Source organism: Oreochromis aureus, linkage group 22 (assembly GCF_013358895.1).
Source record: "Oreochromis aureus strain Israel breed Guangdong linkage group 22, ZZ_aureus, whole genome shotgun sequence".
In the NCBI taxonomy this organism is placed as follows: domain Eukaryota; kingdom Metazoa; phylum Chordata; class Actinopteri; order Cichliformes; family Cichlidae; genus Oreochromis; species Oreochromis aureus.
Window position 1 is genome coordinate 27,958,266 of NC_052962.1, and position 22,055 is coordinate 27,980,320.

General features: G+C 40.8%; 1 protein-coding gene across 1 annotated transcript; it reads left to right on the forward strand.

Annotated features, from left to right (window-relative positions):
- Positions 1 to 6,381: 6,381 nt before the first annotated feature.
- On the forward strand, positions 6,382 to 20,947 carry LOC116318886 (sodium/hydrogen exchanger 3-like). Its single transcript, XM_031738046.2, has 16 exons — positions 6,382 to 6,792; positions 9,126 to 9,428; positions 11,334 to 11,494; positions 14,026 to 14,104; positions 14,295 to 14,472; positions 14,592 to 14,812; positions 15,017 to 15,219; positions 15,333 to 15,422; positions 15,504 to 15,574; positions 15,652 to 15,781; positions 15,891 to 16,036; positions 16,318 to 16,438; positions 17,186 to 17,347; positions 19,392 to 19,446; positions 19,528 to 19,611; positions 20,138 to 20,947. Exons 1-16 carry the CDS (start codon positions 6,531 to 6,533, stop codon positions 20,407 to 20,409), a joined length of 2,538 nt encoding a protein of 845 aa, XP_031593906.2. The 5' UTR covers positions 6,382 to 6,530; the 3' UTR covers positions 20,410 to 20,947.
- Positions 20,948 to 22,055: the final 1,108 nt, after the last annotated feature.

Consider the following 22,055-nt stretch of genomic DNA (forward strand, 5'->3'; position numbering starts at 1 on the left):
GTTCGCGCGGCGGAATTATGATGTTGGAAATCGGGAACTCCTGGCCGTTAAATTGGCCTTAGAAGAGTGGCGCCACTGGCTGGAGGGTGCGGTGCACCCGTTTGTGATTTGGACGGATCACAGAAATCTTGTTTACATTCGTAACGCCAAGCGGCTTAATTCTCGGCAGGCCAGGTGGCAGTTGTTTTTTAGCCGCTTTCATTTCACGATTTCCTTCCGTCCGGGCTCCCGTAACACGAAGGCTGATGCGTTGTCGCGCCAGTTTTCTTCGGACGTTGATGCTTCGAGCGTGAGTACGATCGTTCCGCCCTCCTGCGTGGTGGGGGCTTTGGTGTAGGAGATCGAAGCTTTGGTGCGCCGGGCTCAGCTGCATGAGCCTGATCCGGGATCTGGGCCTCCGGGTAGGCTCTTTGTTCCATCCGCCGTGCGCGCTCGCGTTCTGCACTGGCTGCACACTGCACGCTTTGCCTGTCATCCCGGCGTTCGTCGTATGGTGTCTTTGTTGAGACGATCCTTTTGGTGGCCTTCGTTAGTGGTGGATGCTCGTGAGTATGTTGCGGCTTGCGAAGTTTGTGCGCGTTCTAAGAGCTGTCACCAGGCGCCTTCTGGGCTTTTGCTTCCTCTGCCCGTTCCCAGTCGGCCGTGGTCGCATGTCGCGTTGGACTTTGTCACGGGACTGCCGCGTTCCTCTGGTCACTCGGTCATCCTTACCATCGTGGATAGGTTCTCCAAGGCTGCCCATTTTGTTCCCTTGCCTAAACTCCCTTCCGCCCTTGAGACTGCTCATTTGCTCGTTGTTCATGTTTTTCGGCTGCATGGAATTCCCCGGGACATTGTATCTGACAGGGGTCCTCAGTTCGTGTCGCGGGTGTGGAGGGGTTTTGTGCGGCTTTGGGGGTTGGGGTGAGCCTCTCCTCGGGCTATCATCCGCAGTCTAATGGACAGACTGAAAGGACCAACCAACAATTGGAATCTGCGCTCCGCTGTGTGGTTTCGGCTAATCCTGCTTCCTGGAGCTCTCATCTCTCCTGGGTGGAATATGCGCATAACTCGCTCACCTCTTCTGCCACCGGTTTCTCCCCGTTTGAGGTTTGGTTGGGTTATCAGCCCCCGCTGTTTCCTTCTCAGGAGGGGGAGGTTGCGGTCCCGGCGGTGCGGGACCATCTTCGCCGCAGTAGACGGATTTGGCGTCAGGCCAGGGCGTCAGATCGGAGACGGTCTCCTGCGCCTCTATACTCTGTGGGACAGAAGGTGTGGCTGTCATCTGCAACTGTTCCTTTGAAGTGCATGTCTCGGAAGCTGGCACCCCGTTTTCTGGGCCCTTTTTCTATTCAACGCATTATTAATCCTGTGTGTGTCAGATTGCGACTGCCTGCCTCCTTGAAGATTCATCCCACTTTCCATGTTTCCCAGCTCAAACCTGTTTCTCGCAGCCCGTTGTGCCCCCCGTCCGACCCCCCCCCCGCCTGCCCGAGTGATTGATGGCGTTTCTACCTATTCGGTGCGGCAGCTACTGGATGTGCGCCGCCGGGGCCGGGGTTTCCAGTTCTTGGTGGACTGGGAGGGGTACGGGCCTGAGGAGCGGTCCTGGATTCCAAGTTCGTTTATTGAGGACCCTGAGCTTATTGCTGACTTTTACAGGAGGCATCCTGATAAGCCCAGAGGGCGTCCGGGGGCCGCCCGTTGAGGGAGGGGTACTATTAGGAATTGGTGGGGTTTCTCTGGTGTGGTGTCACGGGGTCTGCTTCTGTTTTCAGCCCAGGTAGGCGGGGTAGTGTGTCACGGGATGCTGACACACCGGCGGTACATCAGACGTCATTTCATGGAGCGTTATTTAGGAGCGGCGCAACAGACGTCTGGTGTCGGAGTATTGCCACCTCCCCGAGTGGTAACTTGTTTATTAATTCTCTGTGGTGTGCATACGGCCAACCTATGTCTTGGATTTGGTTTACTTTCCTGTTGTCCTGTATCCTCAGCTGGATCTATCACCCGCTTACCTGTCAGCTGTTTGTGAAGCCGCATTTCGGGATCTCACGGGATAGATCTCAGCATTTCTTCTACTTCCGGGAATCCTCGCCCGAGTCTGTACAGCCAGTGTGACAAGTGAGCTCTCCAACTCTCCCCATGTTTATTGTCGTTTCTTACCGGTCGTTTGGCATCCTTTCCTAAAGTTACGTTTTTCCTTTTTCCATAGATCCACCCTGCGTGTGCGGGTTACCCCTTTCCCTCTGAATGCGTGTCAGCTTCCTTCTCTGGTTTCCCTCCGTTTATTTGTCGGCGTACATATTCCATCCCGTGTAAATAAGTTGGACACTGTAAATAAACAGCACTACCTGCATTTTCTGCGTTTCTGTGTGTTCTGCCATAGAGTCCGTTTACTTAGCATAACAAATTCCAGCCGTTTTGGACACCAGTGCACTGATTGTGATCAACTTAATCTCCTTTGAGCTGCTCTTGAATTGACATTAAAAGGTACCTATTGTGCTCTACATTATGCTTCCTTTTGCTTGGGATGGTAAACCTACAAGCCAAAATTTCCATTAAAAGTTTTACAAATGCATGTAATATGATACAAAAGTGTAAACTAAGATTTGCAGATGTGTACAGGGATTTATGTGTAACTCTTTGAGGACTCACAAATATGAGCTGCAATCTACACATTTCAAAGCAATTTAAACACGTGAAACTATTTAACAAATACTTATATCCAAACCTGAATAAAATAGTCAACATTTATGCACATTTTTTTAGTTAATCTTACCATTCTTTGATAACAGTAAGCAAATTTTGGTGCTAGATTCATGCTAATTCTGAACTGTTTCTCACAAAGTTTTCGGCTTTCTGCTAACATCAGCTTAAAGACGTCCTGGAGACAATGATTGAGCTGCTAGAAGACAGTAGTCTAGTGTAATCTAACAAATATTTCATTAGTTTCAAGTACTTTAAAATCAGAAAGCTATTAAAGCTTGTTTGTCATCCATAACTCAAAATTGAAATTTTTTTTGGAAAATAACTCAAAATTTCGAGTTAATAAGTCGACATTTGAAGTTATTTTCTCTAAATTTTAAGTTAGTAAGTTGAAGCTTCGAGTTAATGCTGCCAATCAAGTCAAGTGGCTTTTATTGTCATTTCAAACATGTACAGTGGTACAGTACAGAGTGAAACGAGACAGCGTTCCTCCGAGACACTGGTGCCACATATGATATATTCAAGGACTACATAAAGTGCAATGTGCAAAAATTGCAAGTACACAAGACAAAACAGTGCAACACTAGACAGAACAGGATGATACAGGCACAAAACAGTGCAATGGAAATATGCACAATACTGAGTATTGTGCAAAAAGTAACTTGGTGTCTGAAGGTGTGCGTGTGTGTGAGAAACTGCAGATAAGTGCTTGGTTGTGACATGTATGAAGGTGTCACAAACAGTGTCCGTGATGGAGGGAAGAGAGGCTCCAATGATCTTCTCAGCTGCTCTCACTATCCGGTATTGCAATCCGATACGGTGCAGTTACCACACCAATGCCAATGACGAAGCTCTGAATAGCTTAATTTCCTTGTTACCTGGAAACAGACGGGTGGACACAGACACACTCAAAATCATGAAGTGATAGCGTCAGTGAGCTAAGAATGTATAATAAACATGTACATAATAAATATGCTGTTTTGCTGGCAATAACACCATGCGATTCAGCTAGTAACACAAGGATTTCATCATCTATGAAACCGTGCTGACCACGCAGTACTCGGTAGTTTACTCATTCATGACCATTAGCTGTAACACTGGTAGCTTATCAGTAGCGCTGATAGCTGATGCTTTCCACGTTCTGCTTCTTGGTAACAAGACCATTAAGTACCTTCACCGAGCTTCCTGATTGGCAGAGGTAACTTGAAATTTCAAGTTTTTTTCTCGAAATCTCGACTTCTTAACTCAAAATTTGAAACACATATCTTGAAATTTTGAGTTATGGATGGCAAAACAGATTTTTTTTCAGCTTCCATAGAACGCTCATAATGGTTGTGTAAGTGCTTTAAAATAGATCACTATCTTTATTACATAATAGCACTTCATATCACACTATCAGTTTGCAATTACAAATTGTGTGGGCTCATGCAGTACACTGGCAACAATATTTGTTTTCTTCTATGTTTGCATGTTGTTATTTTTGTCAGATATGCTGAATTTATTTTTTTTATTGCTGACCTGTGTGTTTTGCTTATGCAACAATGTTAATATCTTATCTCTGGGACTAATACTTATCTTACTACACAATTTATTTACTGCATTTTCCAGGAAGGCCGTTCAAAGTGATTTCCAAGAAACATTAAGACATATCATTGAGGCAGATCTTCCAAGTGCCCGTTTAGCCGACAGGGTAAATGGGCAACCACATGCTGCATAGATAAATGCAGCAGCTCAGGTTCAGCTCTGAGTTGCTATGCTACGTGCCTTCCTGCTTTCCTGTCCACTCTTCATTATGGTGTCCAAAGACAGATCCTCCTTCTTCCCAGACAGTCTGTCTGCATAGCTGTAATGATAAAGACACTGTTCTTACACATTCTAAAAGTCAAAGCTAGTGTTTCTGAACTAGGTTGCTTAAGCCTCCTTGCACTGGTTCCAAGTATGTTTTATTATAGATTTGTTGGGTTTTGGGGATTTACTGGACGTTCGATCAGCCTAATACGAGGTGTGTTTTCAGTTCATTTGTTCATGAATCCTCAGCACGCCTACACTACACCCATGACTCTTCTTTCAGAGCTGATTTTTTTATGCTGTGTTTGATTCGCTGCCCTTGTGAACGACTTTGCAGGGTGAATTTTGAAAAGTGCTGAATAAATAATTATCATAATTTTTCTGTTATTTTTATGACTATAAAACATAAATTTATAAACATTATAGATTACATACATCTTCTTTTTCTCTTTATTATTGCACCTAAAATTCTCAAGTTTCTGCAGAAGATAAAATGAGGATTATTAAGACAACGTGAATAATGGAAAGCTAATCCAGTCCAAGAATAACTTCTGTGGCTGTAAATGAGCATAATATGTCAACTTTAATTTATGTCTTTGTTTAAACTTTGTAAATAATCAATTATAATCAGGCAGCATGGTGGTGGATTGGTTAGCACTGTCAGAACTTTCTTGCAGCAAGAAAGTTCTGACTCCACCAGCTGGCTGGCCGTAATCAAGAAGACAAATTTGCAGTGATCAGAGAAGTTTGAGACAAGTGTGTGGAGCGCCAGCCAGTTCCAAACTTTACACTGGATGAGCATCCGGTTGCTTTAGGGGATGTTGACCTTTCAAACAGTATATGTCAAGTAAGCAGTCTAAATGTGGCATAAAGATATGTGCAACATGTGTTGCCAGGCCAAGTTATAGCTGGGAAACCTGCAGATGGTGTTCCTGAAAAGAATCAAGTGAAGTTTATGATTCTGGAGATCGATTGGAGGTCTGAATGGACATAAGATGAAAATTTCTTCATCTCCTGAAGTCTTAGTCACAAACTGCGTCAGACATGTGCGTACTTTGGGGATAATTTCCTCCGTACACAAATAAAATATTCTCAGTTAAAACAGGTGTTACTTTGACTGCATAAAAAATTTAAATTGTATCAAAACAAATGTTCTTGGTAACTTGACCCAAAGTGGTCTGTGATCAACAGTATGCTATATTTTATCCAATTATTCCTTATAGTCAAAATAATCCTGAAATTATGCTTTTTAGAACCCGAATTCAAGGCATATAAAGTCAGAATATTGAAGCGTACAGGCCATAAATTACAAACACATGTTCAAAAACTATAATGTCCATAACAACTTAAAGTTGATAAAAAGATCAACACAAGAAGTAGTGATAATATAGCTATTGTTATAGTTTTTATGAAGAGTCTTAAAGGAACAGCCATTTTTGGGACTCATTGTTGTAAATGTTCCTGTCATAACACCATACTAAGTGTGAACCTAGGAAAGAAATTATGTTTGGTGGCCAAAGTTACAGTATTTTCTTTCTTTTGAATGGATATGTGCATATACACTACACCTGCTTCACACAAGCTCATATTAACATGTGTTATTTACAATAGGATTAAAAAGAGCTTCATAAGTATGTAAATAAGATGTTTCTTCCAAAAATATTTTAATCAACTCCATCAGAGAATTTAAATATTAGGGAAAGCTTGGTAATAAATACATTTACAGACTTTAATTATTCCAGTGAGTGAAGCAGCCACACTAATTGATCTGGGTACACAAGTGGGAGGAGAAAGACCAACATCATAATGGGCTGAGCTTCACCTGCTGTGAAAAGCTGTATCCTTTTCACAGACAGGAGAGCAGAGAGTGGATACTATGCTCTGAACTGATAAAAGATTGTAGATGTATGCTGGAGCACAATGAAAGGGATCTGAGTGAGAAGGCACAGAAAAGGGAATGAGACTTTGAGCTACAGTCTGAGGCTGACCTGAGCATTCGTATTAACAGTCTAAATAACAGTTTGATTAAAATTTATAAGGCATTGTATCCAAGAATGGCAACTTGTTGGGGATTTACACTTTTTCTCTGCATGCTGCTGATTGCGTGTGGAGGCTTGAGCCTGGCTAGTGAAGAAGCAGAAACCCGAAATTCACAAACAGACACTGGGACGGCCTCAAGCTCTAACACAACTGGAGAAGGTGGTCATGGAGTGGGGCCCATCACTACACTGCCTATTGTGACCTGGAAGTGGCATCACATCAGCACACAGTACCTGGTGGCCCTGTGGATCCTGGTTGCCTGGCTCTGCAAACTCAGTAAGTCTTGCAAAGCCAAATTGATGGAAGGCTCTTCTTCCGGCATTATAAACACCTCTGCACCCAAGAAATTATTTAATTTTTAAATATGTATTTTTAAATATGTGTGTAGTTTAGGGTTATTCTCATCATCTATTTTTGTCACTGGCTCACTTTCTCATTTGTTTTAATTATTTCTCAAGGAAGTGCTCACAAAATGAATAAAAATAATTGTGAAAAAAGAGTGTGTAAGTTCCCTTATATTCGAATAGGGCCAAATCATATGTCACAAGGGAGGATTCAGGGTCACCTGATCCAGGCCTAACAGTATGCTTAACAAAACGGAAAGTTTTAATCCTAATCTTAAAAGCAGAGATGGTTTGCTACAGGCTCTCCCTCCCATTCTATTTTTAAATACTCTAGGAACTACAAGTAAGCCCACTGTCTGAGAGCAGAGTGCTCTGATAGGCTGATATGGTACTACAAGGTCATTAAGATAAGATGGGGCCTGATCATTTAAGATCTTGTATGTGAGGAGCAGGATTTTGAATTCTGGATTTAACAGGAAGCCAATGAAGAGAAGCCAATACAGGAGAAATATGCTCTCTCTTGTCAGTACTCTTGCTGCAGCATTTTGGATTAGCTGAAGGCTTTTCAGGGAGTTTTTATGACTTCCTGATAATAATAAATTACAGTAGTCCAGCCTAGAAGTAATAAATGCATGAACTAGTTTTTCAGCGTCACTCTGAGACAGGATCTCTCTACTTTTAGATTGTTTAAATGGAACAAAGCAGTCCTACATATTTGTTTAATATGTGAATGAAAGGACATATCCTGGTCAAAAATTACTCCAAGGTTGGAAGCCAAGCTTATGTCATCCAGAGTAAGCATCTGGTTAGATACCATATTTCTATGATTTTATGGCTGAGTACAATAATCTAATTTTTCTCTGAATTTAGAAGCAGAAAATTGGAGGTCAACCAAGTCTTTATCTTTAAGAAATTTCTGCAGTTTAACTCATTGGTGTGTGTTATCTGGCTTCATGGATAGATAAAGTTGTGTGTCATCTGCATAGCAGTGACAATGTAAGATATGCTTTTTAATGATATAAAGGATATAAAGCCTAAAGGAAGCATGTTGATCATATTCAAGATTGAAATATTAATTAATGGCAGGACTTCTTTGAGCAGTCTTATAGGAATGGGGTCTAAAAGACATGTTGATGGTTTGGAGGAAGCAATAAGTTAACTCAGAAAAATCAGTTTGAGAAAAAGACTCTAAATGAATATCAATGGTACAGAAAGTGGTTACATCTGTGAAATGATTATGAGTAATTTTTCTTTAATGGTTAAAATTTCATTTGTGAAGAAATTCATGAAGTCACTACCAGTGCTGTCAGCGTTAATCTCGTTACGCTGTGCAACCCCACGCACGGGGCGATCTGCGCTAACTCGCTAATGGAGATTTGCCGCGTTAATGCAGTTATGGCGTTAACATCATTTTAACGAGATTAACGCTGACAGCACTAGCCAGTACCAGTTAACATTAGGTGAATGGTTAGTTCAACAAAGCTCTGACTTTTTGTTTGCCTGGAAACAAGGCTGAAGAGAAACCTAGGGTTTTTCTTAATTTCTTCAATCAGTGATGAACATGATTGATGAAGATGTTCCAGCTTCACGAAGGGCTTTTTTTATAAAGTGGCAAACAATTTTTCCAGGCTAAATGATGATCTTCAAAATTAGTGATAGGCCATTTCCTCTCCGGTTTACGAGTAATCTGCATTAAGGTGCATGTTTGACAGTTAGCAAAATGTTATAACTTAACACTGTTGATCTAATGAGACATTTTTTAATAGGCCATCAGGTGGGACTGAATAAGGTGATATTATATTGCTTTGTAATTACTGACAGATTACAGTTGGTGTCATGACTTTTTGGAACTCACATTCTTCATCTCTTCAATTCTCTTTCCCCATGTCATTCCTCATTATTACACATGACTTAATTTCTGGACATCTATAGTTTTATTTCTTTGCATATGTGGATTGGATGGGTTGTTACCAAGATCTGGTGAGAATATCATTTCAATAGGACCTTTAGAAATATATTTGCTTAAAAGCTGGTGACTTATCTTACCTGCTATATACCTGTCCACAGTCCCTAATTATGAATAAATTATTGCACAGTTGCAAATGATCAACTGGAGTTTTATATTTATGGTTTACTTACAGTCCAGTGAAGGTTTGAATGTTTGCCAGCTCCACCCTGACTACAAGCAGATTAATGTAAAATCAAAGGTTATTACTATTGATTCATGGTTCTTATCTTTTTTTAAATCTTGTTTTCCCCTCTCAGTCATTGAGTCCAACCACCATGTCACCAGCGTCATACCCGAGAGCGCCCTGCTCATCTGTTTTGGTTTTGTTTTGGGTGGCATGATTTGGGGTGCAGACAAGGTGCAAACCTTCACACTGACCCCGAAAGTCTTCTTCTACTTCCTGTTGCCTCAAGTCATTCTGGATGCAGGCTACCACATGCCAAACAAGCTCTTTTTCACCAACCTGGGTGCCATCTTGGTCTATGCTGTCACTGGGACCTGCTGGAATGCTGCCAGTTTGGGGCTGTCGCTGTGGGGGTGTCACATGGGAGGACTCATGGGTAAGAGAGCATTTTTATTTTGTTTCATTTCAGCAAACCTGCGACCATGGCTCACACAGAGGAAGAGATGTCAAGGCTCAGCGGCCCGAGACGAGAGATGGACTCAAACGCAGATTCAACCTGAAACTCAAGAAAGTGATAAAAAAAAGAACTTTATCTAACAATGGCGTGATGCACAAGGTGAACAGAGCTAAGGTTGTGAACTGAGCAGGTACTATGAACATGAACTGTGAGAGGACACTGTGCTGGCTGGGTGCGGGATCTTGGAGGGGGAAGCAGAGGCAGGTCAAGGGCACTGTAATAGAAGGAGAGGAGAGTCAGATGGGTTCAAAAGCAAAGAGGTTAGTTTGTCAAGTTAATTAGCTGTGATGCCTTACTTGTTCGCAGGAGGAGAAAAGCAGGAGGGGAAAGTTAGCGACCGAGGTCTGGGTGAGTCCAGGATTCCAAGCTGTAGCACAGGGAGGCAGGCAGGTGAGAGTGGCAGAAACTGAGAGGATTTTCCCAGCAGCAGCAGTATGTAGAAGACCAGCGTCCAGGTAAGCAAGGTTATGGTGAGGTTTGAAAAACGGCTTCCGTGAACTGACTAGGAGACAGGAGAACATGGCGAGCACAAACACTATGAATAGCAACGCTGACATGAGGCCACACACTAACATGGGTTAGCCAACGTTTTGGCGAAGGTTGGTTGAGAACGCCGGTCTTACAGTAAATACTAATGCCTTGATTGCCATCAGGTTAGCCCCAGGAGGAGCCACGAGGGCTCCACCCAAAGGAGGAGGGCAGTGGAAATTTACTGTGACTCATCCAGACCATGACAAGTGATCCAATTTGGAATGTTGAGACTAAAAGCAATTTTTTGTGATAGTTGTATTATTGTTTAACATACTAACGGATTATAATGACAATATAGGTGAAAGAAAGAGAAATGTAAAAATAAATTACACACCTTTAGTCCTGCATCATAACATCTTTAGTGCTTTAGTGCAGGACAGGGTAGTCTAAATGTCTCAAGTTTGTATATTCATTTCTGGTTCTTGCCTGAGAAGAGTGAATATTGATCCAAGGCCCAAGCTGAAAACACAAAGACTGAGAGGTCACACAAGGATGTGTTAGCAGAGTGTGTAACTGTAAAGCTGATGATCTGGCGGAGAGTGTAGGTCAGAGTTGGTCTTAAATACTGTGCGCTGATTGGTGTCAATGAGCCAGCACGAGTGGAGTCAGCATCTTGGGAGAGAAGTGGAAAACTACTCCAGGAAGACCAAAACTCACTGGATCATGACACTTTTAATGCTCTAAGTGGGTACATGGGAGTCTATAGAGATTATTTTGCCTTTGGAACGAGCATCAAGTGGCCACTAGAGGAACTGCAGTTTATAGTACTTTAGCCTTGGCTTCATTTTTTTGCCCTGAAGTTTGTTCTGGAAACAAAGACACATCACACAAATGATATTTTTACATCCACAGTGATTTAGGGAAGCTGCCTGAGAAGAGTTTTCTTTAGTATTAAACCAATCGTTTAAAACATTCCTTTTACTCTTTGTTTGGATACATTAAACACCGACATCACTAACAGCTAATTTGACTTCCTTCTAACACTTTATCAAAATGCAGACAAGTGAAAGTAAGATTTAAGGGGATTTTTAGTTCATTACAGCTCCTGGCTTGTCTGAGACCTTATACCTTTGGCTGAATAACACTGAGTCTGACCCCTGCCAAACCAGTGCACTGGATGAGACTGGAAAGAGATTTGTCATGGACTTATCCTACTAATAAATGAGAATGTTTCACCAAATGACACAGCAATTCATTCTAGCATTTCAGTTTGCAGCAAAGTGCCAGATTGATCATAGTTACAGTACAATTGAGCAAAACTGAATGTATTTCCTGCCCTCTGTATCTGTACAGGTGACCTGGACATCAGTCTGCTGCAGTATCTTCTTTTTGGCAGTCTGATGGCTGCTGTGGACCCCGTGGCCGTCATCGCTGTGTTTGAGCAGGTCCACGTTAACGACGTCCTCTTTATCATAGTGTTCGGAGAGTCGCTGCTCAACGATGGTGTAACAGTGGTTTGTATGCTTCATTGCTTTGTTTAGCATAACTTAAGTAGCATAACAGTTTGTGAGTTTGTTGAGACATCCATATGAGCAATGTAGTAAAGAAAGTAAACACTTTGGCACTTTAGTGTAAGAGTTTTACAAATTGCACATGCAATGTGCAATTTGTAAAAAGAAACTATGAAAGGTCAGTTTGGTAACAAAATGCAATTATGTAACTATAGCATGTTGTACTGCATAAGGACAGTGAAACAAAATCTGACCAGTTGAATTCTTTCCTCCTTCTTTCGTCTCTGTAAATGTATAGTCACGGTGAAAAGAAAATAGCTCTTTTACATATCAGGACATAATAAAAAAATATCCGGTCCTTAATAGGTCTCAAAATTATGTAAATAAAACCAGAGATGTCATGAGTTTGCGGCGCTTGCAGAACCGTTTGGAATGTTAAGTTGAGGACCAAGATGCAGATATGCAGAAAAAGAAGAAATAAACACACCTTTATTGGTTGATAAAAAGTCCAACAACAAAGTAACATTAACAAAAGCAGCTGGAGTAACACTAGGAAACACACTGGGAGAGTAAACAGTCTGACAAGGACTAAGAAGAAGATGGAATCATTTATATACAGTGGTGTAAAAAAGTGTTTGCCCCCTTCCTGATCTCCAATTTTAACTAACTGGTTGGGCCACCCAAAGCAGCAACTACTGCAATCAAGCGTTTTCGATAACTGGACATGAGTCTTTTACAGCACTGTGCAGGAATTTTGGTCCAGTCATCTTTGCAGAATTGATGCAATTCAGCCACACTGGAGGGTTTTCGAGCATAAACCGCCTTTTTAAAGTCATGGCACAGCATCTCAATCAATTCAATTCAGTTTTATTTATACAGCGCTAAATCACAACAGTTGCCTCAAGGCGCCTGATATTGTGTGGTAAAGACTCCCAAATAATACCAAAAACAGAGAAAACCCCAACAATCATATGACCCCCTTGGAGTGAGGGGAGGAAGACAGGACAAAAGACATGCTGTAGAAGAGCGTAAGGGATGAATAATAACTAATGATTAAATGCAGAGAGGTGCACAGACACAGTATGATTGAGAAAGGTGACAGAAGAAGAAAAACTCAATGCATCATGGGAATAGGTCTACTGCAGGGTAACTAAGGGCGGATTCAGGTACACCTGATCCAGCCCCAACGATATGCTTTTGCCAAAAGAAGCAGCAGGAGTTTTGCCAGTTCCCTTGCAAAACTGAGACAACTCTTTATGTTCCCTGTTGCTCAGCACTGGTTTTCGTATTGGAACTCTGCCCTGAAGGCCATTTTTGCCCAGTGTCTAACTTATGATGGAGTCATGAACTCTGACCATGACTGAGACAAGTTAGGCCTGCAGTTCTTTGGATGTTGTTCTGGGGTCTTTTGTGACCTCTTGGATGAGTTGTTACTGAACTCTTGGAAAAAGAAAATGGAAAAATCAGAATCTGAATCAGAGAGACTTTATTTATCCCCAAGGGGCAATTAAGATACAACAGAGCAGCATGATGTCAAAAATAAGGACAGGGCATAAACAGACAATAAGAATGAGATAAAAAATAAATACTTAAAATATACCGTATATACACAGTTTTAAAGTTAAAGTGACTGAATAAGTAATAAATAACTATAAGTGACTAAAGGTGAATAAACTGTCGGCAGTATAAAAAAAAGTATAGCGTAGTTTATGTTTACGTGTTTTGGAAGTGGTCTTATCAGCTGGAGTTAAAAAGCAGAGTGGCTTTAGGGACAAAGTGGGCTCTCATCCTCTCAGTCCTGCAGGAAGTGCAGTGGAGGCGCCGTCCAGAGGGCAGCCATTGAAATGCGGGACGAAGAATGTGAGAGGGGTCATTAATAATTTTGGCTGCCTGTCTAAGGGCCTGTTGGCTGAAAACCTGTGCAAGAGTTCTGACAGGCAGGCCAATGATTTTATAGCACACTGATGCAGTGTGCTGCATCAGTGTGCTGCTGATGCAGTGTGTTCCTGTTCTGAACGCTGAGGGTGTGGAACCAGCAGGTAATGGAGAAGGTCATGATGCTTTCCAAGAAGGCATAGTAAAAAGTCACCATGATGGTTGTGCTGACTCCAAAGGAGTTGAGTTTCGTAAGGAGGTACAGCCATTGGTGGCACCTCCTGAGAATCTCCTCTGTGTTGGCAGGAGAATTTCAGGAGGTTGTCAAAGATGGTTCCCAAGTATTTTTACTCCTCAACTACCTCCACTGGCTTCCTATGGATGGTGGTGCTGACTGAAGCAGCCAGATCCCTCTGCCTACTGGAGAAGGTCACCACCATCTCTTTGGTTTTGCTCACGTTCAGTTCAAGTTTGGAGCTGTCACACCACTCTACAAACTCCTGCATGCTCAGCACCCTCACCTAAATCAAAAGGCGTTGCCATGGTGAGAATGTGATGGAAGTTTATCTCCTGTTGAATGCTACAAGCTAGAATGGACAAGTCTGGACAACATTTTTTACAAAATGACCAGTCATTAATTCTTCTTCCACATCTCTTAGGTGCTCTTCAATGTTTTTGATGGATTTGTGTCACTGGGAGGATCCCAAATTGTTGCTGCAGAAATTGTTAAAGGAATAGGTAAGACATGACATTTATTAAGCTGTCAACAGAGAATTTATCAGTGCATGCAGCTGATTGCACGTTTCCACAACCTTATGAGCTAGGGTTCAGTGAAGAAGTCACTTGCATGAGTGAAGAAACATTTCTCCCACTGAAAACGATACGTCCAGATGAACAGAATTTGCTTTTTGGGACTCTCTCTCCACAGTTTCCTTCTTTGTGGTTGCATTTGGTGGTTCCCTTGTGGGCATAGCATTCGGCATACTAATTTCACTTCTGACCAGATTCACAAAAAACATCCAGATCATCGAGCCAGGCTTCATCTTTGTCATGGGATACCTTTCCTACCTGACTGCTGAGATGCTTTCTCTGTCTGCTATCCTTTCGTGAGTATTTCACAATTGAAATATCATTTCTTTTACTATGTCTTATCCATTTTCTATATGTAAAAATGTAGTAAACATATTTAGATGCACAAAGTTTACTTTTGTGTTTCCTTCTGTAGGACTGTCTTCTGCGGTGTGTTATGTCAGAAGTACGTCAGAGCAAACATGCATGAGCATTCAGTCCAAACTGTCAAATATGCCATGAAGGTTTTCGCCAATGGATCAGAAACCATCATCTTTGTTTTCCTCGGTATCTCGGCCATCGATAAGATTATCTGGGTTTGGAACACGGGCTTCATCCTCCTCACAGTCTTCTTCGTCTTTGTGTATAGATTCATTGGTGAGATTTGGTCCTTTTGCTATCACACACACACATTGTGGTTTAAAAAGTTTGTGTGTTATGCAAAGACATTTTCTGCTGCTGCTGCTCCCAAGATGCACTGACACTAATTTGTAAGGATGCATAATTTCCCTAAAATACATCAAAAAGGCACGACGATGTAAAGTCTTTAAATAACTTTGTGTGTTTGTGTTTGTACTGCAGGTGTGTTTTTCCTCACCTGGATCCTCAACAGGTACAGGCTGGTCCCGCTGGAATTCATAGATCAGGTGATTATGAGCTACGGTGGCCTACGAGGAGCTGTTGCGTATGGCCTGGCTGGGATGCTGGATGAAAACAAGATAAAAGAGAAAAACCTGATGGTCTGCACTACACTTATTGTGGTGTACTGCACTGTCATCTGGCAGGTAGTGAAATTTTGGCTTTTGTTAATCAGCTAATGTGTACATAAGTTTCTATCTTTTTACACAGTCTGCATTAGAGTTAAAGGTTTGCATATTACTGCTTCACACTGTTGCAGGGAATAACGATGAAACCTCTGGTCACGTGGCTGAAAGTAAAGAGAGCTGAAGTGAATGAGCTCACACTCCTAGAAAAAATGACAAACAAGGTAAATCTCAAAAAAACATCTCATGTTTCACCTACACAACCATTTTCTGTCCAGTTATTAGAGTCCTTCTCCTTTCTTTAGATGTTTAATCACACTCTGGTTGCCATAGAAGACATATCAGGACAAATAGGACACAACTACTTGAGGAGCAAGTATGTAAAGACTTGCTACATACATTCAAAATCACTTTTCATTTCATTTTACAGTGATCTGTTTTCTTTTTGCTAAGGTGGAAGTCTTTTGAGGAGAAGTGGATATCGTGGATTTTGATGAAGCCATCTGCAAGGAAGAAACAAGATGAAGTTTTTAATGTCTTCCATCAGCTGAACCTCAAGGATGCCATGGAATACGTGGCTGAAGTGAGCATCATTTGTACATTTTTAAGTATATTTTGCTGAAATGCTCATTAAAGAAAACCAAAAAGATTGCCACATGTAAAGAAAGCTCTGTCTTCTTCTGCTGCTGCAGGGCGAGCGTAGAGGCTCACTGGAATTTATCCGTAAAGAAAGTGTCGCTATTGATTTCAGGAAAAAGTTTGAAAGTGAATACTCAGAGGACATGCCTGACATGAGGGCGAACATGTCAAATGGTCACCATGCAACGTCCACTATGAGGTGAACAATCTGGATTTTTCTGATAATAAGAGGAGAGCTAAAAGCAGACTTACAAGCCAGTATATAATTGGGTGGTGATGATTCAGAGGCCACAAAAAATTCTTTTAATTTGAAGAAAAATCTATATAGACATAAGATACTAGGTGCTCTGCAACTATTCAGTGCCTGAAAACAGCTCATTTCACAACCATATTTTAAAATATAAACCAGAGGGAACATAGCCCTTTTAATATTCTAGTATTACTTTAAATCACTGACATGACTGGCCTCCTCTGTATTAGAGAGCGTATTCCATCAGTGAGCGTGGAAATGCACGAGCACACCATGAAGGCTATGACGGAAGCTGAGGCAGTTAACGCTCACCACCTTCTGGATCAGCATCTCTACAAGAGCAGGAAACAGGTAATGAGCACATTCAGTCATTACATGAAGGGCTTACTAAAGCAGCTTATTGCTGGACTTTCATTTAGTTAAAATAGATCACCAAACAGGAATCATACTTCTCATTTGTTCTTATTAACCATAAAGTGACCAGGGTATTTACCATTATACTTTGAATGAAAACGAATTATAATGAAGTCATCATAGTTCAGGCGTTTCTTTTGTTTTTGTCTTTTTATTCTTTTGTTATTTCCCTGCATCTATTTAAGAAAACATTTTGAACATTTTGAACATGTTGATTGCAGATGTGTAATATTTAAATGATTTCTTCTGTCATTTTACGCAAAATCAAAGAAAAATCGAAACAAAAAATGCATATATAACACTTTTGTTGTGTCCTGCTCATGCCAGTCAGTCAGTTCCTGCGAAAAGATATGAAAAGTTATTCAACTGGTCTCTTTAAAGGTGAAACTAATAAAACTAATAGAAAAAATACATGTCTGTCAGGACCACTGTTGCTTAAAAAGAAAGATATTTCCAGGGATCAGCATCAACAGATGCAAATGATCAAGTCAGGCACAGTAAAGTTACAGATGCAACTGTGAGCAGTTTCATGCACCTCAAAGCTGCCTGAGATTTATATTTGTAGAATTTGTATATTTGTAGATCAGCACTGAGACCAGCTGAATTGCCTGGACTGTGGCTGAGCTTGACTTCATGGTCTTCATGTTTTCTTTTTATGAATGAGTTTTCTTTTCTTGTCTATAGCATCGTCACGGGTTCAGTCGCAGCAAATTCATAATTAACAAAGATGAGAAAGAAGTCCAGGAGATCTTCCAGAGAACCATGAAGAACCGAATGGAGTCTGCAAAGATGGGCGGTTCACCAAAGACAATCGTCAAGCACACAAAGAAGGAACACCAGCGGAAGGTAAAGAGAAAGAGAGGGAATGAGTTTACCACAGAGAGCAAACAGCTGATTATATCTTTGTGAGGTTCAGTGAAGAAGAAAAGTATGTTTTGCAAATACGGCCCTTACTGAGTCTTTATTTTCAGTTCTGTTTTCTGTTGTAGAAAATAGTACATAATTCCCTATTGAGCCTTTTTTTAAGCTTCCTTGAAATAATATTCATAAACTCTCCTCCATGTGTGAAAGTGGACAAAAATATTGGATTTTGCTTCTTGAAGTAAAAGCTAAAGTCTTTTTCTTTCTTTTTTTTTTCTTTTTTTTTTTTTTTTACATTTTTCTTTTGTCTGTTTGGTGCAGTTTCAATTCCAAAAAAGTTAGGAAGTTGTTTAAAATATATTATTATATTATCATATATATAATTAATACAAAAATCCAACGATTTGTACATCTCACAAACCAATATTTGATTCAGAATAGAGAAAATAGAAACATAAAAAATATTGAATGCTTAAACTGAGAAATTAAACTGAGAAGATGTACATTTTTAAGAAAGATATTTATGTTGAATTTGATGGCAGCAATACATCTCAAAAGAGTTGGGACATCTCCATGTTTACCACTGTGTACCAGCACACAGAACAGCCCATAAACTTCCCGGCATTCCCTGAAAAATATGTCGTCTGGTCAGTCCAAAACTCAGGACCATGACACTTTGGTCCACAGAAGACAGATGTTTCAGGATCATGTTCACAAATGGTTTCTTCTTTCCATGACAGAGCTCTGACCTGCATTTGTTGATTAACTTGATTAAGTGTTAATGAGTCCATGCAGTGATTTCCATGGCAGAATTGTGCCTCTCTTTAATGCAGATCCTTTACATTTCTAGTTGATATTATGTACTATAGATGCTGAGATATTCAGCGTCTTCACAATTTTACATTAAGGAACATTATTGTGAAGTTATCCCACAATTTGTAGATGCAGACTTTTGCAGATTTGTGCCCATCTTTGCTTCTGAGACACTGAGACTTATTTAAGGTGCTCTTCTTCCTTTTTTTCCCCCAGTCATTACTGACCTGATGCCACTTAACCTAAAAAGCTGCAAAATGTTCCTCCAGGCTTTTCTTATTGTTGTCACTTAGTTTTCCAGCTTTTAGTTGTCCTGCTCCAAGTCTTTTTGTGTTGCTGTCATCCAATTCAACATGAGCTAATATTGTTCTTAAAATGGCAAATTACTTATGATTTATTGTAAATAAAATCAAGGTGTTGCTTGCAAATCATTACTATCTGTTTTTTTAAACTGGGATTATACCATTTTAGCAGACATAATTTGATATTTCAATGCTTTTGTTTTTTATACTGTTATGCAAGGCCGAATGATTTCATCCATTCTCTTCCTCTTATCCTTGTCAGGGTAACGGGGGGCCTGGAGCCTATCCCAGCTACTATAGGACTGGACAGGTCGCCAGTCTGTCTCAGAGCTAACACGCAGAGACAGACAACTATCCCCACTCATATTCACACCTATGGGCAAAATAGAGTTAACCTAAACCCACTAACTGTATGTCTTGAGAGGACCTTCTCACTGGGAGGCAACAGTGCTAATCAACGTCCTACCATAACAGTGCTAATCTCTGCTTCATACTGCTGCAGAGAATAATATTAAAATATTAATATTAATATTTAAAGTATTGTGTGATAAATGTTTCATATTGGTTTATTACCAGAGCTCATATAGAACTTTAAGACCGATACCTACACAGATATTTTTAAAAAGTTAAATATTCCTTTATACCACGTTTTTCCTTTTCAGATACATGAAACACTAGTAGACATGATACATTTGTGATGTCTAATTATTTCCTCAGTTCAGCTGGTTGTTGTTTGTGGTGTTGCAAACATGCTTGTTGTCATCAGGAAAGTTGCAGAGTGCCCTCTGCTAGACAAACTATGTAACATCAATGCTCGTAACATGGTTAAGGGCGTTGGTCTTGTCTCTTTTTTACTTCACCTTCCATTTTTTGAAACATAGCGTGTGATCAAATGACTCTTCTTCCTGTTACAGATGCCAAAAGGAAAGTCAATAAGCCAGACTAAACTCTGCTATTCTGGTGATGAAGGTTTGTATGTCTGCTTTTGTTGTTGTTGTTGTTGTTGTTGTTGTGTTATAGATTTAAAATCTTAGTCATTTTCATTTTTAGATTTTGGGTTCTCAGAGGGAGATAGCGCCTCAGGCTATGACTTGCCATACCCTTCTTTCCCCATGAGAGATTCCAAACCAGGAGGTAAAATAATCCACTTTCTACATCCTGTATGAAAATGAGAGAAAACATATTTTTCAGAAATAATTAAGAGAGCAGAAAATGCTTTTACTATAAATACAAACATTACAACATATAACAGAGAGAACTAAATAGACAGTACATATGCAATACATTCAAAAAAGGTGCAGTACATGTGTGAAAACAACGCATTATCATAGGATTATTATAGAATTGCCTAATTCTGTTCTCACTCTGCAAGCGAACACTTATAAAACATTTTGGCAGCACTGAGTCGTGTTTAGTTTGATTTATGTACACAGACAAGAAAGACCAAGCACAATGAAAATCTGCAAACATAAAGAGTTATATAGACTTAGCATCTAGAGAACAGAGGTAATCTAATAAAATATGAAGTACTGCTCAGGTGCATTAATAAAAAGGAGCAGCCAATAATAGTGTCACTTGTATAAAAAAAATAATGCAGAGAACAGCAATGTCTCCAATATTGAACCCTGAGGTACTAATTCAGTTTTTTTCTTTCATCAAGGAGGAATTGAGAACTCAGCCTTTGTGCCAGATTTGTACTCCACGGATTCGTTGCAGACCCCTCCATGGCTGGCAGAGGGTGAGCTTGACAGCAGCATGGTGGCTCCATCACTGCGAGCCCAGGCAAGCCCGCCCACATCACCGATCGAAATGCGCCACCTGGGGCTTCTTCGTATCAGCACTCGCTCTACTGACACAAAGCAGATGAACAATGATCAATTGCCACTGCCACCAACACCTCCTCCTCCTCCACCTCCCAGTGGCCACATGTAACTGGATCCCAATCCCAGCACCCTGTTCTGTCTCACTTGAACCTGGGACAAAGACATAAAACAAACCTCAGACTTCTACTCTCATATTGACCAGGAAATGTTTTCTTTTCCGTGACTGTGTTTAGCTACTGTGTTTCTACACAGAACATATACAGTTTCATAACCTCTGTGCTCTTCAAACAACCCCTGCTGTTTTTAGGTTCAGCCTTCACTTGACAAAGAAAAACTGCACTGAAACAAATCCTTTATGTTCAACATAAAAGATATGTTGAACACCCTCATATAATCTGTGGTTTGTAGTAAATCTGCTATTGAAAACCATTATTTAAGGATTTTTAAAAATATTTTAATATGATGCCAAAACTTTTCAAATGATGTGGATTTTCTGTATATATCAATAATAACAACAGGGTTTAAATAGAGTGATTTAAAATAGTTTGTGAATCTATAATCCATAGATTCGTATTGCACAATACAACGAAAACTTTCACCACCAGGGGGCACTATTTTCCCTGTCAATGTGAGATATACTATTACTAGCATAATAAAATCCTGCATAGGTCAATGATGCACATGGATGTTCACACCTGCGTACCTGTTTATGGATGATGAAATCTTCCATTCATCACGCAGGATCTTTGTACGCCTTCGAGTAGGCGTAAGGATGGTTCCACAGTATGTGGCATCAACTTTCAGACATGGGTGGATCTACAGGGGGGCATGGGGTGGCATGTGCCACCCTAAAATAATCTCTTGCCATCCCTAGTGCTGCCCTAGTTTTGCATGTGATGGTGTTGTTTATAAAAAAAAATAAGCTAGCATTAACACTCTGAGCACAGCTGCAATGAAATTGAATATAATTTCTAAAATTGAATTTATTGCATAGTGTTACTGCCAACCCCCACCCCACACACACACTTCACCATTAAACAAATGGTTCAGCCCATAGTGGGGCCCAGCTTTAATTCTTGTTGTCAGTAGCAATCAACCTATGATTGTGCCAGGGCACATTTTGGATGAACACCATGGACATTTCAGATTTCATCACAGGTGGTTGATTGTTACACTCTGGAATTGGAATGAAGGTGAGTGTTATTAACCCTCTGGGATTATTGGTTGTTTTTTGGGTTTTTTTTATTCGGTTGTTAAGTAAGAGGGGAAAGTTTGGGGAGTGGCTGTCTGTTTAGTTCTGCGTCTTGTTTGGTCCCCGTGTCTGAGTTTCCTGTTTTATTGTGAAGGTCTCTGTCTGATGTGAGTGTGTTCAGTTTACGTTTCCCCTGTCCCGTCAGCTCTGATTTCTCCCAGCTGTGTTGCCCTCCTGTCTCTCATCCCCTGATTACTGGTGTGTGTATTTAAACCCTGTGTGTTCTCCTGCTTGTTGCCGGTTCGTCTGTGTTACTCCGTGTCAGTCTGCGTTACGCTGTGTTCCACGGTGTCCTGTTCCTCGTCTGCGTCTCTCTGCCTCTCACCTCATTCGTATGTTCTCAGGTTTGTCTAGTGATGGGTAGATGAGGCCTCGTGAAGCGTTTCAGCACATTCCCCCAGCCTCTTTATTACTGTTGAATCATGACCACTGACCTTAACTGAGGCAGGTGAGGCCTGGAGTTCTTTAGATGCTATTGTGGATTCTTTTGTGAAAAGAGATGA

Coding starts and splice junctions, on each gene's coding strand:
- LOC116318886 (XM_031738046.2), top strand. CDS start 6,531: ATGGCAACTTGTTGGGGATTTACACTTTTTCTCTGCATGCTGCTGATT. Junction 11,495..14,025: donor TCAACGATGGTGTAACAGTG/GTTTGTATGCTT, acceptor CACATCTCTTAG/GTGCTCTTCAATGTTTTTGA. Junction 15,782..15,890: donor CCATGGAATACGTGGCTGAA/GTGAGCATCATT, acceptor CTGCTGCTGCAG/GGCGAGCGTAGAGGCTCACT.